This window comes from Trichechus manatus, unplaced genomic scaffold (genome assembly GCF_000243295.1).
Source record: "Trichechus manatus latirostris isolate Lorelei unplaced genomic scaffold, TriManLat1.0 scaffold00105, whole genome shotgun sequence".
Lineage (NCBI taxonomy): Eukaryota > Metazoa > Chordata > Mammalia > Sirenia > Trichechidae > Trichechus > Trichechus manatus.
In genome coordinates, this window is record NW_004444041.1 from 8,941,580 (window position 1) to 8,961,545 (window position 19,966).

The 19,966-nt window shown below is 35.9% G+C and overlaps 1 protein-coding gene across 2 annotated transcripts in view; it reads left to right on the plus strand.

Moving 5' to 3' along the window:
- CDKL2 (cyclin dependent kinase like 2) overlaps positions 1-19,966 on the plus strand; it is a 59,210-nt gene that overhangs the window by 24,131 nt on the left and 15,113 nt on the right. For both annotated transcript variants that reach the window (XM_004383140.1, XM_004383139.2), the window contains exons 4-10: positions 3,352-3,530; positions 4,695-4,807; positions 6,290-6,429; positions 7,996-8,084; positions 15,236-15,371; positions 16,353-16,651; positions 18,255-18,348. In XM_004383140.1, the coding sequence (XP_004383197.1) occupies positions 3,352-3,530; positions 4,695-4,807; positions 6,290-6,429; positions 7,996-8,084; positions 15,236-15,371; positions 16,353-16,651; positions 18,255-18,348 (1,050 nt within the window). The remainder of the gene's footprint in view (positions 1-3,351; positions 3,531-4,694; positions 4,808-6,289; positions 6,430-7,995; positions 8,085-15,235; positions 15,372-16,352; positions 16,652-18,254; positions 18,349-19,966) is intronic.

A 19,966-nucleotide genomic window follows, 5' to 3' on the forward strand; every position in this document is an offset into this window, starting at 1 on the left:
ATTTCTTTATTCCCCCCTTAATTTCTTCTATAGCCCAGTAGTTTTTGAGCAAGGTGTTGTTCAGTTTCCATGTGTTTGATTTTTTTTCCTTGCTTTTTGTGTTGTTGATTTCCACTTTTATGGCTTTATGGTCAGAAAAGATGCTTTGTAATATTTCGATGCTTTGGATTTTGTTAAGGCTTAGTGTTAGCTATTATTACCATTATTATTAAAAAATATATCCTAAGGTCTTGTTTTCTGGGTAATTATTTTATTCTTAAATTAAGGAGCCCTGGTAGCACAACGGTTAAAGTGCTCAGCTGCTAACCAAAAAGGTCAGTGGTTTGAACCAACCAGCCACTGGGTGGGAAAAAAGACCTGGCCATCTGCTCCTGTAAAGATTACAGCCTAGGAAACCCTATGGGGCAGTTCTACTCTGTCATATAGTGTAGCTATGAGTTGGAGTTGAGTCAACAGCACACAATAACAACAAAATTCTTAAAGTAGACAGATAATTTTGGTGTGGGAAGAAATAAACACACATATATGTATATACACACACATTCACACACATATATACATACACATATACACACACATATGAACCAAAAAATAAAACCAAACCCATTACCGGTGAGTTGATTCCAACTCATGGTTTCCCCATGCGTTACAGAGTAGAACTGAGCTCCATAGGATTTTCTTGGCTGTAATCTTTACAGAAGCAGATTGCCAGGACTTTCTTTTCTTCTATGGTGCCACTGGGTTGATTTGAACCACCAACTTTTTGGCTAGAAGCCAAGCACAAACTGTTTGCGCTACCTACGCACCTAATACACATAAACATACACATAAAGATGAAATGTTTGACTTCAAGAAAATGAAAACGTTTGTTTTTAAATACATTGTTCATTTGTATGTATCTTTATGTCTCTCTCTCTCTCTCTCTATATATATATATACACATACATGTATAGATATATATAGACACTTGGTGGTGATTTTTTAAAAATAGCATTTTAACCCTTTTGTGAACAAGGCTGAGTGAATATATTTGAAAACATACTTAATGTTGTTGTCAGTTCAAGTAAGACCCAAATAGTATAGGGCATTGTGAGGTATTTTAGACCTGCAAACAACTTTTTTACCGAAATTACCAAGTATAATAATTTATTTAGGTCATAAACCAAAAAAACCAAACCTGTTGCCGTCGAGTCGATTCCAACTCATAGTGACCCTTTGGGACAGAGTAGAACTGCCCCGCAGGGTTTCCAAGGAGTGGCTGGTGTATTCGATCTGCCGACCTTTTTGTTAGCAGCTGTAGCTCTTAACCACATACCTAGTGTTAAAGACCCATCTCAGAGCCTACTCCTTTCATAAAATTTTCCCTGGCATTCCAGTCTGTTTGCAGTAATAACTTTTAACAAAAATTGTACTCATATCATCTTGGTTATGCTTAGGTTCTACAGCTGTTACCCTAAAGCCGGAGAGTATTAGATTAGGGTGACCATGGGCTTCAACCCCCTCATTTAGGGGATGAGAAGACAGACCCAGAAAGGTGAAGTGGCTATACTGAAAACCTAAGACTAGAGCCCAGGTCTCCCAGTTCAGCTCTTTCTGCTTTAGCACAGGTGATCTGGGACCTATATGCTTACCACTGATGTCTAGGGTAACTTAGGATGCTAGTGCTCTGCGGTTAAGAGCTCAGCTGCTAACCAAAAGTCAGCAGTTCTAATTTACCAGCCACTTCTTGGAAACCCTATGGGGCAGTTTTACTCTGTCCTATAGGGTCGCTATGAGTTGGAATCGACTCGACAGCAATGGATTTGGTTTTTTTTTGTGCCCTGAAAGGGTTTAAAAGAAATATATTTTTTTAAATTTTCAGAATACAGTTTACTTATGTTAGAGAATTAAAACCCACTGCCACTGAGTCATTCCTACTATAGTGACCCTGTAGTCCACAGTAGAACTGCCCCATCAGATTTCCAAGGCGGTAAATCTTTATGGAAGCAGACTCCCTTGGAGCAGCTGGTGGGTTCGAACTGCCGACCTTACAGTTAACAGCAAAGCGCTACACCACTTTACCACCAGGGCTCCTATTAGAGAATTAGGCCTAATAATTTGCCTTGCCTATCTACAGAATTTTTAATATTATGTCTATCCCAGTGTCCTATTTTCTTTTTCCATAGTCTCTCTTTCAGAAGTCTTAACCATTGACCTTGTTTTACCCTCTTTACATTTCTAGCTGCCTGATGAATGCTTCCACTTAGGTGCTCTGCAGTCTACCTCACAGCCCAAATGGCTAAAACTAAACTAATTTTTTCATCAAAACTAACTTTTTCTAGACTTTTCCATTTTTGATAATAAAAACATCATTCTTTTAGATCCTCAAGTTTAAATAAAATTTTTGTTGTTAGGTGCCGTCGAGTCAATTCCAACTCACAGTGACACCATGTGACAAAGTAGAAACATCCCATAGAGTTTTCTTGGCCGCATTCGTTACGGAAGATGATTGCCAGGTCTTTCTTCTATGAAGCTGCTGGTTGGACTTGAACCTTCATCCTTTTGATTAGCAGCCAAGTGCTTAACCATTTGGCCTTTTAAATAAAATGCCTGAGCTTGTTTCCTAAATTCTGTTGATTCTTGATTTAATGCATTTCTAGGCTGCCTTTCTTCCTTTTTATTCTCTGAGGCCCATCCTACTTTAGGTCTTTATCACCTCATAGTCATACCTCTCACTGATTCAGCTTATTTATGGCCAACATTTTCTTTAAACACGACATTGATCATGCACTTCCATGGGTTCCCGTGGCCTTGACATAAGCTCAGACTTCCCAGGCTGGCAGTTGAGGCTGCTCCTTTTTCCTAGTACACAATTTCCACTCAAGAAAAAAAATTTCCCCACAAACTTCTGATCTATTCCCATCTTCACTCTTTCGGTCTCCTGGTTACACTCACGTGGATTGCCCTTTCGTTCCTATATTTATCCAGTTCATACCAAGTATTAAAACCCATACCTGTCTTAGAGCCCACTCCTTTTATAAAAATTTTTCCTTGACCATCTCTGGTCTTCAGTGATAGCTTTTCTCCCTCAACCTTGATCTCAGTCATTAACTGAACAATTAATCGGTGATTAATAATATATGGTCTTTCATTCGATATCTTCAATTGTTTAAATAAAATTTCAAGCATAAATGTTTTTTCTTGCCAGGTAAGTCTCATGCTCTTTACAGCCAGGAATAACTTTATGTGCTTTCTATTAGTATTCTTTATAGGAACAAAAACAGTGCCCTGTACATGGCGGACACTCAAAAAATAATTATTTTTGCATAATTTGATGTGCCAACATATATTACACTCTGCTTTTTGTCTTAGGTCATCCACAGAGATATAAAGCCAGAGAATATATTAGTTTCCCAGTCTGGTGTTGTCAAGTTATGTGATTTTGGATTTGCCCGGACACTGGCAGCTCCTGGGGAGGTTTATACGGATTATGTGGCAACCCGATGGTACAGAGCTCCAGAACTATTGGTTGGTGATGTCAAGTATGGCAAGTAAGAGATCAGTAACGGGGGAGTGGGTTAACTCCCTTTTCTTGATAACATGAAATGTGTTTCTAATATAATAAATGATTCCTCTAATACTGAAAGGAAGGCTTGAGTTGATTTGTAATTATAAATTATAATTTTATAATTTATAAAGTGATTTATAATTATTTTGGTGCTTCCCCTTTAAACACTTTTGTGAAACAAATCGGAGTGGGTATATTTATTTTAAAGATGGGAAAATCAAAGTGATCAGCTTTTTACAGTGGGTTGGAGATATATATATATTTATCACTTATAAAGAGAGGTTAACATTGATTCAGTAAGTCTGACATTGTTGAAATGAGGTGAGTTGAAATTGGCAAGGGGGGTGGTAGAAATGGAATTAAAAAGTTGTTTTTAAAACATAAGTTGTTTTAAATAATTTGAATAATTGTTTTTAATAATGGTTTTTAAAAACCATTACGTCTATGTAAGTGGATTCTTCAGAAAGGCTTACAACTTTTAGTGCTTTTGCTAGAAATGTTTCTAAAATATTTTCTACGATTTCTCTATTTTCAGAGTACACTAAACATTATTTAATATTTTCTTGATTACTCTGGGTTCTGATTTCACTACCATGCTGTACTTTTGGTAACATTTTAGAATTCAGCAATGCATTTAAGAAATTTCAAAGTATTTGTCCTTATGCTAAATGACTCTAGCATATTCTTTGAGTTCTTGTAACTGATTTTTAAGGCAGTTTTCCTAATAGTTTTTAGGTTTCCTTGCTGTTGTGTTTATCACCAACAACCACCTCCTTTTTCTGGTATACTTTTTTCAGCATACCATGAGCTAGACTGATCAAACTTGTTAAGAATTATGTGTAAACAAAGAATGAATAGGCCCTGAATGAAAGCTTAAGAGGATTATTTCTAGAATAAAGTATACATGATAACTATTTTGGCTATTCAGATACCTTTCCCTCTTGTGTCATATGATTGAAGTTTCTGGAAATTTAACTTATGTAAAAATGAGATTTAGTCCATTAGTTTATAGTGAAATGTATTTTTATGGGTAATTTAAGACATAGTACTTAAACTACCCATAAAACAGATTTAGTCACAGTGATTTTCATTAAGTAAACATATTATGATGCCAAAGATAGTTTACACTATGTTGTTTTTCTTTCAGGGCTATTGATGTGTGGGCCATTGGTTGTCTGGTAACTGAAATGCTTACAGGGGAACCCCTATTTCCTGGAGATTCTGACATTGATCAGCTATATCATATTATGACGTGTTTGGGTAAGATTATACACCAGCATTTTAAATTTTAAAGGTTTTTCCCTGTGTTTTTGTTGTTTGTTTTATATATGTGTGTGTTGATTTTAGAAACTGTTGCTATATTAAAGATTATATATGTTTTAAGTGGGGGCAGGGAGCAAATAGGAAAATCTCAACATTGTATACATATTTTCTCAGTCTGGCTTTGGTCTATCTGACACATGGTCTAAATCATGCTCGAAACCCTCCCCCACAAGATAAAAGAGTAGAGATTGTACATATATCCACACTTTAACAATGGGTAAATCATATGTAGATAATGTAAATGATCATTTATTATCTTTGAGTCAACAAGCATTTGGTGTAATATGACTATTGCCCTCATCCTTACCTTCAAGACATAAGATAGATAGGGACTTCCAAGGTAGTTTAATCTTGCCTCATATTTGATTTTGTTGTTCGTGCTTTGGACAAAATTTCAAAGCTAAACTATCAAAGTTTATTTATGTTTGTTCAAATATCAACTTCACATTGGAAGATAGATCTTGGAAGATGGAAATAATCTGAAAACATTTGGGAATAATTTAAATAAGTATTGTAAGTATTTTATTTTAAGTTTCCAGGTTAGAAATTCAATAAACAAATGCAATGGTTTCTTACAGTAGAATTTTCGTATATACTTTATACCAAATTAGGTATTACAGTGGGGAATAAAGATAAAGTATTCAAATCTGACCTTTGACAGAGGTACAAAGTCAGTTAACCAAAAATTAAATTCCTACATGCAACTGACTTATCTAGATTGAATCCTAACCATATGACTACTAACATTTTCATTGTTTTAGCCAGCACTTTATGTTTTATTGTTAGGAATGAAGTATAGGTACTTATGTCTGTCATTTTCCTATACTCCTCTCACTTCTTCAATTCTGTTTTATAGTGGCATGTGAACTTTTCCAAAAGGAGCCCTCGTGGAGCAGTGGTTAAGTGCTCGGCTGCTAAACAAAATGTTGGGGGTTTGAACCCACCAGCTGCTCCACAGGAGAAAAACAGGGCAGGCTGCTTCTGGAATTGACTCAATGGCAATAGGTTTTTGGTTTGGTGAACTTTTCCAAATGAGTATGTTGAGATAACCAAAAAACCCGTGGCCATCGAGTCTATTCTGACTCATAGCGACCCTATAGGACAGAGTAGAACCCCCATAGGGTTTCCAAGGAGTGGCTGGTGGATTTGAACTGCCAACCTTTTGGTTAGCAGCCAAGCTCTTAGCAACTGTGCCACCAGGGCTCCATGTTGAGATAGGAATGTTAATTTCTTTGAATTGACTTATGTCTACATGCCTTCACAATAAAAACACTATCTTTGTTTGATTTTACATGTCGAGAGAGCCCCAAACTCCATAAGCATACTGTTCCACTATTTCCTCAATTCCCCACCACCTGTCTCTTTTCCTTTTCTATCATGTTGTATAATGACAGAGACGTGCCCTGTTTTCACCTTCAGGTAGTTTAATTCCAAGACATCAGGAGCTATTTTATAAAAATCCTGCATTTGCTGGAGTAATGTTGCCTGAAATCAAGGAAACTGAACCTCTTGAAAGACGCTACCCCAAACTCTCTGAAGTAGTGATAGATTTAGCAAAGGTAATCATACTTTTCATTTTTACTTTCTGAAAGGGGATTTACATTATGGAGACTTGGTTTTCCCTTCTTTTTTCTTGTTTAGTTGATCGTTAAGGCCAGCAATTTCCTGTGAAAATTTTAATTTTTGTACATTAAGAAAGAGTTTAAATAATTTTTTTGGGAGGGGGGAAACTTAGAGACAAAGGCCTGAAATTTTTACTTGTTTTAAAACTCATTAAGAATACATTTAGTGTCATCTAGTATGGTTTTAGCATGAAAGCATCCTCATAAGTATATTTTTTTAATGTTTAACATTTAAAATCCAAACCATGTGTAAATGAAAGGAGAAGAAAATCAGAAAGAATAAAATGAAGGGTGGTTAGGAAAATACTAAAGTGTAGGGCACATTATTAAAATAATGCATTTCTATTTTTCTACATAATCTTATAGCAGATACAAATATTTTTCTGTTATGATTAAAGCTTTATGATCTGTCTGTAAAAAAGTGTAAAGGGAATAATGATAAAACTATTGTCTGACTTGTATCCCTTAGAGTAGAATCATACAAGTTTTTATGCATTTTATTGTGGGAAATTTGAAACATGGAAAAGAAAGTAGAAACAGTAATAGTATAATGAATCTTCATGTACTTATCATCTCAACTTTTATCAACCTTTTGCCAAACTTGTTTCGTCTATCCACACCCTCCCGCCTCCCCCAGCTTTTTGGGGAGGAGCATTTTGAAGCAAACCTCAGACATTGTATCGTTTCACTTATAAATGCTTCAATTATTCATAAAATTTTTTAATTCACCTAAAGCTATTTATTGAGTCCCTTCTATTTTAACTGGTATTGAGAGTTTCCAAAGAATCAGAACAAGACCTTACATTAAAATAAAATAATCTCTGTAAAGCATCTAGCACAGTAATAATCAGAGTAGGTCCTTTCCCTTCATTCTGCAAGGATTTTAGGTTTTTAAAATTCACAGTAATCCCTTAATATCATAAAACATCTAATCAATTTTCAAAGTTTCATTGATTGTCTCAATTTCTTTTTATAGTTTGAATTGGGATCCAAATGAGGTCTATATTTGCAATTGGTCGATATGCCTCTTAAGACCCTTTTCATTTATAATCTCTGCATCTCTTTCTTTTTTGTTTAAATCTTGCAATTTATTTGTTGAAGAAACTAGGTTGTTTGTCCCTTAGAATTTCCCACACAGTAGTAGTTTAATGTGTTCCTCTGTGTCATACATTTCTTACAAACTCATTGATGAGCTAGAGCTTCATCAGAATCAGCTTTGATTTTTTGGCAAGACTACTTCATAGGAAGTTTATATATTTCAGTCTAGATGTGCTGAATGTCTGATGGTTTTTCTTTTTGTGATGTTAGTAGTCATTTATAGTCATCATCTAAATCTGTGCTTTATTCTTTTTCTTCTTTTTTTAATAATATTTTATTGTGTGTGCTTTATTCTTTGTAGTTGATTATAGAAGTTTAAAATTCATTAAATATAAAGTGGAATTTTCTAAAAACTGTAGGCAGTTTTTCTTTGATATGAACTGTATGTATTCCTTGTTCTTTCAGAAATGCTTACATATTGACCCAGACAAAAGGCCCTTCTGTGCCGAGCTCCTGCACCATGATTTCTTTCATATGGATGGATTTGCTGAGAGGTATGGTACTGACTCACATTTTCCAGACCACACCAACTTAAAGTAAGGTTGCTATGACAGTAAGAAACAGTATTTCTCTTATTTCTGTTCCCCTCTTCCTTTGCAGGATTTCAAATGTTTACCATCCTACCCTCATTCATCCTTAGCAATAACGCAAGTCCTAGGGGTGGTCCCCTATATTCACTAAATTAATGCTGTTGGTTTTCATGAAGCAGTCACTTCATGCTTTTCTTTCTGTCTCCCTATGGTGACATCTACCACTCAGGTTCACTGATTTCTATATGGCTACCAGCCGTGTAATGCCATCATCTTGGGTGCTGATATAAAGGTGCCCTCTTCTGTTGCTGACAAACTCATACCATGTTAAGTCGTATGATACAGCTGACACTGCTGATATGCTGGAGACCTTGATGTGCCAAACCTTTGGGTGCCAGAGCTGCTGGCATAGTCTCTTGTGTTGCTCCAGCTGCTGGCATCAGCGCATCTGACAGCTTGCATTTTCAATGTCTTGAGGAAATTTAAAAGGCTTCTTCAGTTTTTTGCTGTTTTCCTATAGATGCCCCTTCACCTAAGACATAGGCATAAAATCAAGGCCAGAAACTGGAATACACTAGGTGAAAGACATTGTGTTATATCCAGACTACCTTTTCCCTCTAACTTTAGGTTATTTTCTCTTGTTTGCTGAGAATCTCTCTTCTTGGAAGTTATTTCCCAGGAGACGCCTCAGAACCTTAGAAAAATAGGCTCTTGAGTCTACCCACTAGCCCTTTAGTTCAGTGTTTTTCAAATAAAAGTAACTCTTTTAAAGGCTCCCTTTTAAAGGAAAAGGAATTCTTTTTTTTTTTTTTCATTTTTTTATTGTACTTTATGTAAAGGTTTACAGAACAAATAGTTTCCCATTACACAGTCAGTACGCATATTGTTTTATACGTTGGTTAACCACCCCACGACATGTCAACACTGTCCCTTCTCAACCTTGGAGGACCTTTTTCTTTTTTGGTGAAAATATACATAGCCAAAGATACACCATTTCAAAAATTTCTGCATGACAGTTCAGTGACATCGATTATGTTTGTCCAGTTGTGCTGCTATTCTCACTATCCTTTTCCAAATTATTCCATTGCCATTATCTTCAACTCACTGCCCCCTAGGCTTCCCATCAAGCCTTTTGAGTTGCTGTTGTCAATTTGATCTCACATGGATAATTCTTTCTTTTTTTATGCTTTAAATGAAGGTTTACAGAACAGAATAGTTTCTCATTAAACAGTTAGTACACATATGACAATAGTTAACAACCCCAAGACATGTTAATACTGCCCTTTCTCAACCTTGGGTTCCCTATCACCAGCTTTCCTCTTCTCTCCTGCCTTCTAGTCCTTGTTCCTGGACTGCTGTGCCTCATTAGTCCCGTTTTGTTTTATAGGGCTGTCCAATCCCCGGCTGAATGGTGAACCTCGGGAGTGACTTCACCACTGAGCTAAAAGGGTGTCTGGGGGCTATATTCTTGGGGTTTCTCCAGTCTCTGTCAAGCCAGTAAATCTGGTCTTTTTTTGTGTTAGAATTTTGTTCTATATCAGAAAAGGAGTTCTTGAGTACCCTTCTCTTGAGGTACTTAAGAAGCACAACTTAAAGAAATATCTTATCCTTTTAAAATGTATTTCAGTTGCAAATTAGTACCAAAAATGAGACACATCTTAAAACTGATAAAACAAAATAGCCAAAATAAAAACACAAACACAAAAATAATTTTATAGGGCTAATCTCTGCAGTGGAAGGTCAGGAATGGTCAACAATTTGAAAGAAAATAACCTCATCATATCTGAACCATGGAAATGAAACCCCTGTCTGCTACAGTAGTACTGTGACAGTGGTTAATGTAATTTAAAGCTGTATCAAGTGTTTCTAGCTTTTATCAATGTATTGGCATCTAGAACAGGTGTCTGACAATAGTAGGTGCTCAATATTTATCCTGCTGTCTCAGGCAAAGAAGTTTGCTTTTTTAGATTACTTTTACCTTATATGATTTGTGGAATTAGAATTAATGCTGATTTTAACATCAAAATAATACAGTTGTAATTCATCACTGACTTATATATAGCACCATTGTTCTTAACATATGGGGAGACTGAAGGCTATTGTGGACGGCCCTATGTATATGCGTTTAGAGAGTAGTCACAGCCTGGGGTTGAGGGAGGCTAGAGGCAGCAGTGAGAAGAAAAATTGGAGAAAGCTTTTAAATTATGCTTTTGCTTCTCTCCTTGGGACAGTCTTGCCTGCCCCTTCACTACATAAATAGGCAGCACTAGCCCTGGTCACTGGCGTGAGCAGCTTATTATCAAGGCTGCACAAAAGCTTTGCTAGGATGGGCAATTAAAAGCAGGTGCACTTGGGCATTGTTCTCTTCCTTCCCCTCCAGTCACCCAGGGCTGGCAGTTAAAACCTAAAGAGGTAGCTTTCTCTGTGTACTGCTTATTTCTAAGGGTTTAAAGTAAATCTCTGATCAAAGAAATTGTCAGCATTGGAACTCCTCTGGCACCTGGGCTCTCCACCTTGGGGCTCATTCCTCCTGCACCTTAAACTCACTGAGACTGACAAGACTGGGGCCTGCTCTTTGGCCCTTACCCCCATGGGAACACAAACAGGCCAAAACAATTAGGTACCTGAAGAGTACAATCATAATAATAGTTCTGAAGCCCCTAGGATTTGTTTGAGGAAGGTTCTCCTTTTTGTCCTACTCTCCTGAAAAATATTCCTGCACAGGCTTGGATGTTTCTCCTAGGCCTTCCCGGAGTATTTGGTTGTGTTCTACACCTTACACCTGTGTTCTTGCAGTATTTCTATCAATAAACAAATTCACAATTTGTGCTTATTAGCTCTATTCAAGAAACGTTTCACTAAAGGAATGAAATTCTAATACATGCCGTGACATGGGTGAACCTTGAAAATGTTATGCTGAGTAAAATTGGCCAGACACAAGTGGACAAATATTGTATGATCCAATTTATATGAAATATCTAGAATAGACAAACGCACAGAGACAGAAAGTAGATTAGTGGTTGCTGTGTGCTGGGGGAAGGGAGGAAAGGGAGTTATTGCATAATGGGAACAGAGTTTCTGTTTGGAGTGATGAAAGCGTTGGAAACAAACAGTGGTTATGGTCGCACAACATTGTATGTGTGATTAGTGTCACTGGAGCGTACGCTTGAGAATGGCTAAAATGGCAATTTTATGTTGCATATATTTTACCACAAAAAAAGAAAGAAAGAAAAACACTTCTCTGAAAGTTTGGATTAGTGCTAGATACTAAAAGATCTACTTATTATTCCTCACCAGGCTGGTCTCAATCAGGGATTTTCAGGAGTAATTCAGAATACTCCATTGGTTGACATTTTATTTTCTTTCCTAAAAAAGGCCTCATTTGAGATCCCCTCAAATAAATATACTTGGTAAATAAAATGGATCTTGTAGACACCAACGAATGTTGTAGAAAGGATCTCTCTGTTATAAATTACTGTGCCAGAGGATTTGAATGTACAGTTATCTGTTTCTTAAATTTTTGCTCTTGATCTCAAAAACATATTCTGTTTTCAGTTGTGACTTCATTTGAAGTTCTTTTCAGTGTCCACTGGTGTAACTGAGAAGATTTTTCCACTGTATTGTAGACCATTGATATTTGTGTACTGATGGTCACATACTGTACCATTTAAAGCTGCTTTTAAAAAAAGTTAGCATAGGATTATGGCAACAAGCTCTGGAGCCAGGCCTTAACATTAAGATAGAAGTCTGCTATATAAATGTATCACTAAGTACAAAACCTCTAACTAGATTAAAGCTGAAGGACATGCTGGGATGGTTATAATAATAGTCAAATGTTTCAGGCAAGAATTTTTGATACATAAAATGTGAAACCTTTTCTAGGGATAGTAAAATTGAATTATTTTAAGAGGCTTTTAAAAGATTATAATTAGATACATTAACTAGTAAATTTATTCCAAATTATTGTTGATTGTCATTATTAATAACATTTATGGAGTACCAATAATACGCTGGGTACAACACTGAATTGTTCCCTCTTTTTAATTTATTTGATTCCTTGATTTTAAATATAATCATGTACATCAAGGCCAGTGGTTCTCAAACTTTTTTATTTTGAGAAACTCTTAAAAATTATTGAGGACCATGTCATAAAACAACATGTATACTAACGACAGAAAAGTGATATATCTATACAATAGAAGACTAGTCAGCAATAAAAAGGAATAAAGTACTGGTACATGCTACAACATGGATGAATCTCAAAAACATTATGCTCAGAGAAAGAAGCCAGACACCAAAGGACACATATTTCTATTATTCCGTCTATAAAATGTCAGAAAAAGGCAAATATATAGAGACAGAAAGTAGACTAGCGGTTACCTAGAATTCGGAGTGAGAATGAAGAGTGATTGTAAATGGACGTAAGGCTTCTTTCTAGGATAATGGAAATGTTATAAAATTAGATTATGGTGATGGCTGTACAACTCTGTAATATACTAAAATTCATTGAATTGTAATTAAAATAGGTGAATTTTATTATTGGTAAATTATATCTCAATAAACTGGTTGAGAAAAAAGAAAAAAAATTATTGAGGACCTCCAAGAGCTTTTCTTTATGAGTGTTATATGTATCAACATTTACCATATTATAAATCAAAACAGAAATTAAAAAAATATTTACTTATTATTCATTTAAAGTTGGCAATAGTATAATTGGTCTCTATTCACCTGGAGCAACAGAGGAAGAAAGAGAGTCAGGAATAGGAGGGGAATATGGAATGTGTACTAATTGCCTCTATGAACAGCTTCCACCTTTTCCATGAGACAAGAAGAACTGGATAGAGCCTGGCTACCATTACTGAACATTTTGATCAAGGATTCTATAGAGGAATCCTGATCAAAAGGGGGAAAATGCAGGACAAAATTTAAAATTCTTCCAGACTCCAGACTATCTGGAGTCCTGGAGGCTGGATGAATCCCTGAAACTATTGCCCTGAGATAATCTTTAAACCTTAAACCAAAAATAGTGCCTGAAGTCTTCTTAAAACCAAACAATAGTTTAGCTTAACTGGTAAAAAATGTATGGTCTTGGGCATTATGCTCCTTTAGGAACTATCTATATGGGATCAAACTGACAACAGCAACTCAAAAGATTAGATAGGAACCCTGGGGAGCGGTGAATTTATGTTAATGAGGGAAGAAAAACTCACAAAAAGAGGGGGGGAGCAGCTGCACAACTTGAAGAATATAATCAATCTCACTAAATTGTACATGTAGAAATGGTTGAATTGGTGTATGTTTTGCTGTGTAGATTCTCAACAACAAAATAAAATAAAAAACAATACACCCATTACATGTTTTGTTAGTTTGGGTTTTCCAAGAAGCAAATGTTAAGATGAGATTGGATGTAAAATCCTTTACCCTGTGAAGGATAAAGAAGAAGACAGAGAGTGTGTTTAGACCACAGTGCAGTTCTGATACTTGTGAAAGGAGGGTGAGAGGGAAGGATTGGATAGTCAGAATCTCAGACCATAGAGCAGTTCTGAGAAAGTATTGGCAGTCAATGGGAAACACCTAAGTAAATGTTGCTCATTGGAAGAGCCGCACTAGAAGAGTCTCACACCAGGCAGGAATGTGCCCAACACTAGTACTCTCACCTTGCTCAGGCATTGACTGGGAGCAGCCCGGGGGAAGCAAAGTCTGATGTGGAGTGGACTCAAAGGGCTGGCAGCTGTGGCTGTCAGTCAACAATGCTCTCCCCAGGAGGGGAGATACTAATACAAATATCATTTTTTAATGAAAAATTAATTATATTTTCCAAAACAAAAAATAGTGAAAAGAGTAGCTTTATGTTTTTGCAAATTTCTTTAATAGTTTAATAAAAGATACTTGGATTCTCATATCTGATTCTACATTCAATCACGCGTGGTATGTTGTTTTGGTTGAAGTATGTGAAGAAAGTCTGGCCTTGCACAAATAGTAGTAGGAAAATAAAAGAGTATTTTAATAACATTTTCAGATAATCATTGGTATTATTCATTGATACTATACCAAAACTCTGCAAGTGGTAGTTTCTAAATGTATTGTGGAATCTGAAATCATGTCAATGAACTTTTCGTATTATGTTACGTTAAAATTCGTTCGTCTTTCTTGAACTTCGAATAGATCTTTTGCCCATGCATGGTTTTGTAACATCATACATTAATTATTTGGAAAATATTGTTATGCAGATCTTTAAAATGTTGGCGTATTTCATTATACAATATCAAAAGTCATATTCTATCTCATTAGAAAAGTCTTTAAGTATGAGAAAGCTGTTAAGCTCACAGTGATTGATACAAGTTCAACAGAATTTTAGTTTCTGTATGCAAGTTTGAATTTTATTATTGACACAAATATTGTCAGTTATTTTTCTTAAAGTATCAGGCTTACCTTGTTCACTTTTTTAAATAAAATGTTTGTCAAATATCCCAAGTCTGAATAACCATGATTTTTCTGCCAGTCTTTCTGTCAAGTAAAAACATCCCATGAAAGAAGTGGCTAGTTCTGTTTGTATCTCAAACAATCACAGAAGTGCTTCTCTGAAGGCAACCATTGTACTTTGGTATGTAGAAGTGCTTTATGCATATTTCTCATTTTGTCACACAGAATATGAAAAGGACATATATTCAAGGGGTTAGATTTAATAAGATTACAACTTTTTTACTGCTCATCAGGATCAGGGACATTCTTAAGTGAAACTGGCTTTTTTTTTTTTTAAACTGAGAAGAATGACAGCTAGTATAGTTATGATATTGCTCTGATTAGTAGTAAAGTGCCAGAAATTTTACCCACTATTTCTTTCATACCATCAGTGCAAATGTTAGCATGGTGAACAAGACAAATAATAGCTTCACATTAATATAAGAGTAGCTTTGACCTTATAAATCCCCTGAAAGTTTCTCAGGGATCATCCTTTGAGAACTGCTGATCTAGGCCATGATTTTTCTCATTTTAAATAATATAAACTAGTTTAACAAACTCAGTTTTTAAAAATAAGTATCTTGAAAATAAAATTTTTCTAGATTTATCTGTCTCCTATAATTTAATTTTATTGACAAATATATTTTATGTAGGTTTTCTCAGGAACTACAGTTAAAAGTACAGAAAGATGCGAGAAGTATTTCTTTATCTAAAAAATCCCAAAACAGGAAGAAAGAAAAGGAAAAAGATGATTCCTTAGGTGAAGAACGAAAAACACTTACGGTGCAGGTAAATGTCCATGTATTAAATGAATATTAGATTTTAATTTAATATACCTAATTCGGGGCCCTGGTGGCACAGTGGTTAAAGAACTAGGGTGCTAACCAAAAAGGTGGCAGTTTGAGTTCACCAGCCACTCCTTGGAAACCCTATGGGGCAGTTCTACTCTGTCCTGTAGGGTTGCTATGCGTTGGAATCGACAACGGGCAAAGAGTTTGGCTTGGTTTTTTGAGTGGTAAGCAAGTTGTTAACCTTTAACTTAGCTGTAAAAAAGTATCTTTGCTAGAAATTGAGTATATTTTTATCTTAACATACAACATATTGAGTGCCTACTATGTACCAGACTCTATACAATAGGATTTGTCAGGAAATCACACTCATCTAAGGATAACTATATATGTGCATGTGTACGCGCGCACACGGACACAAATATACACATACCATTTTTTTCTTAAATAATATGAGAGAAAAATATAATTTTTAGACTTTTATATGGAGCATTTTAAAATTGAGATTTGGATATTTAATTTATTTTAACTTTACTTTTCCTGCTAAGTTTTCTAGGATCTGTTCTTGATAAGGTATAATTCAAACCTACCACTCATCTACTCCCATTTGAACCAAAAGAAGAAAGAGAAAAGGTTCTCAGTTTTGTATACCCTGACTAAATATATAAAAACAAAAGTGGGCATTCTTGATTACTCTTTTATGTTGCACCCCCCCTGGAGGGGGAAAATATATATATATATATTTATTTACATATAAAATGTCAGTATGAATTGTATTTCTATTCTTTTTGTGTTTTCACAATAAATGTCTGCACAAGAATCCTGGACTGATTTTAATTCAATAGGTAGAGTCAATAAAACAGGGGTACAAAAAGGTGTTATCTATGAAATTCTGCTCTAGTTGACAAGTACTTCATAAGAAAAGGGGATTTTTCATCCTCCTTAGATCATTAGCCTTATTAACATTTTTACTAATGGTCAGGATACCAATGCTGATCCCAAAATTAAGGATTCTAAAGTATTTAAAATAAAAGGGCCAAAAACTGATGGAGAAAAAGTTGAAAAAGGCATTCGAGCTTCAAATGTCAGCTGCCTCCATGACAATGGGACAAGTCACATCAAAATAGTGCCTTCAACAAGCCTCAGAGACTGCAGCAATGGCAGTGTGGATCACACAAGGAATCCAGGCGTGGCCATTCCCCCACTTACGCACAATCTTTCTGCTGTGGCTTCTGGTACTAGTTCTGGAATGGGAACTATCCCAGGAATTCAGAGTTACAGGTATGAATTAGGAAAGTAAGACCAAAAAAAAGCTGCTTAAAGTGTATTTGCAAACTACAAGTGTTTGTCAATTCAGCTGCATTACCTTACTCTCAGGCTTCTGGAAGCTATTAATTCATGTCAGATTGCTGTTTCAAAAGATTTTCTGGCTTATGTGATGAAAATTATTAGCATTCGATTAAAAAAAAATTCATCTGAGTCTCCCAAGAAATGAGGGCTGTATTGTTTAAGGTAAGAGAATCTACAGCTATTTTGTCTACTAATGTGAAGGTTATCATAATAAAAAAGATAGTTGTTTTTATTTTATTTTATTTTTTTTATTGTACTTCAGGTGAAGGCTTACAGAACAAATAGTTTCTCATGAAACAGTAGTACACATATTGTTTTATGACATTTGTTAGCAACCCCACAACATGTCAACCCTCTAACTTCTCAACCTTTTTTTTTTTGGTGAAAATACACATAGCCAAAGATACACCATTTCAAAAATTTCTATATGCACAGTTCAGTGACATTGACTATGCTCTTCCAATTGTGCTGTTATTCTCACTAAAGATGAAGCCTTACAGAACAAAATAGTTTCTCATTTAACAGTTACTACAAATGTTGCCCTGTGACAATGGTTAACAATCTCACAACACATAAACAATATCCTTACTCAACCTCGGGTTCCCTATCACCAGCTTCCTTGTCCCCTTCTGCCTTCTGGCCCTTGTCACTGGACTACTGTACCTCGTTAGTCTCATTTGGTTTTACAGGGCTGTCCACTCCCAGGCTGAATGGTGAACCTCGGAGATAACTTCACTACTGAGCTAAAAGGGTGTCTGGGGGCCATACTCTTGGGGTTTCTCTAGTCTCCTTTAGGCCAGTAAATCTGGTCTTTTAAAAAGATAATTGTTTTTGAGGTTCTGCTGCTGCATAGTGTGGCTGTGGGCATTTAGTGGTACAAAGAAGTTCCTTTTGGGCATTTTGCTGAAATGGAAGTAATTTATTTGGTAAGAGGAGTCCCTTCCAAACCAAACCGATTGCTGTCAAGTGCATTCCGACTCATAGTGACCCTATAGGACAGAGTAGAACTGCCTCATAGGGTTTCCAAGGCTATAATTCTTACAGAAGCAGATTGCCACATTTTTCTCCCAGGGAGCAATGGTGGGTTCGAACTGCTGACCTTTCAGTTAGCAACCAAGCGCTTTAACCACAGTCCCTAGGTCGTGCAAATAGTTAACGCGCTTGGCTGCTAATCTAGAGGTTGGAGGTTTGAGTTCACTCAGAGGCGCCTGGGAAGAAAGCCCTATTGATCTACTTCCAAAAAATCAGTAACTGAAAACCCTCTGGAGTGCAGTCTATGCTGACATACATGGGGTCGCCCTGAGCTGGAATTGACTCGATGGCAACTGGTTTGATCTGGTGAGAATCAGGGGCTGGGTTGGAGGCATGAGGGTAATGGTAAAAGACAGAATGTTTTTACCAGATTTGTGTGCATTGTGCGTTTGAGAATAGGCATTAAATTTTAATTAAACTTCATGCCACTTGGTGATGTGTCTTCTGATTTTGTGCTTTAAGAAATAATTATTGCTGGTTCTAACTTAATTTTTTTTTTCAGAGTGGATGAGAAAACCAAGAAGTATTATATCCCCTTTGTTAAACCAAGTAAACATTCTCCATCAGGCATTTTTAATCTTAACGTGACCACATCTGTAAGTGAATTGTTCTCAGTGGTAGGAGAAAAAGCATTAGTCTGTTCTAGACTTTTATTAATATTAATTATTAAGAACTGAGAATTTTATTTGGAGATATATCATAAAGTGAACTTTTAATTATGCATATAATCATACCAGCTTTTCATAGCCATAAATATTAATGTCTAAAAGTTTAAATGTTTTATAAAGTTTTATAAGTCTGAAAGTTAAAATATATTATTATGATGACACCTCTTTCACTTTTTTCAGTAACGTAGTAAATTTACTTAACCTAATGCTTTGTGAGGAAACCCTGGTGGCATAGTTAAGAGTTCAGCTACTAATCAAAAGGTCTGCAGTTCAAATTCACTAGGCTATCCTTGGAAACCGTATGGGGCAGTTCTACTCTGTCCTATAGGGTTGTTATGAGTCTAAATCGACTTGATGGCAATGAGTTTTTTTTTTTTTTTTAATGCTTGGTGATCAGTACTTTTTTTTTTTAAATAGATGAGAAGATAAATCATCTTACTATCTTACACTAGATTTTTGGTGAAAATATTCTATTTATTTGTTTAACAAATGTTTATTGATCATCTCTTATATGTAAGACACTGGAGATGAATAAGTCAGTTTTTCCCTTCAAGGAACTCTCATGGTCTAGTAGGGTGATCAACAAATTAAAACATAATGTCTGATTTTAACAGCAGAAGCATGTACAAGTTTCAAAGGTAGCACAAGAAAGAACATTGTTATTCTCAAAATAGTCACCGGGATGCTTCTTTTTAAAGTTAAGTCAAATCATCATCACCCTTCTGCTCAAAACCCTCCATTGGCTTCTCATCTCAGAGGAAAGGCCAGGGTCCTTTCAGTGGTCTGTAAGTTCCTGCATGATTTACTTCTTCCATCCTTTTACCCCATCTCCTACTACTCTGTCTTGTGCTCAATGTGTTCCAACCACATTGATTTCCTTGTTATTCCTGGAATGTGGCCAGGAATGTTCCCACCTTGGGCTTTTGCACTTGCTAGTTCCTCTGCTTAGAACATTCTTCTTCCAGATAACCCAAAGAATTTGCCTTTTCTACTCCTTGGCTCACATGAAACCTTATTGTGAGGTCTTCTCTAATCACCCTATTTAATATTATAACTCACTTCGTCTCCTGTTACTCTCTATCTCCTTTCCTTGCTTTATTTTTTTCTGTTGCATATACCTGACATCCTGTATATTCTACTTATTTATATATATTGTCTGTCTTCCCTCACTAGAATGAGAGCTTCCTGAAGGAAGGGACTTGTGCTTAGTTCGCTTTCTTCACTTCTCTACTCCTGCACCTAGAACAGTGTCTAGCACATTAAAGATGCTTAAGAAATGTGTAAACAAATGAATTCTTCTGGTGGGTGGAGGGAGGTCTGCAAGTTTTCTCAGAGGAGTATTTTTTCTCACAAAATCCGCTTTACCTCTCACATTATCCTCAAAGCTAAAACATGTAGCCTTCTTTTTATACCTCTCATAATTCGGACATGGTGTTTGTTTTTCTTTTCTTTTCATTTATACACATATTATTTTGTGATATTAGTTGCAATCCCTACAATGTGACAGCACGCTTCCCCTTTCCACCCTGGGTTCCCTGTGTCCATT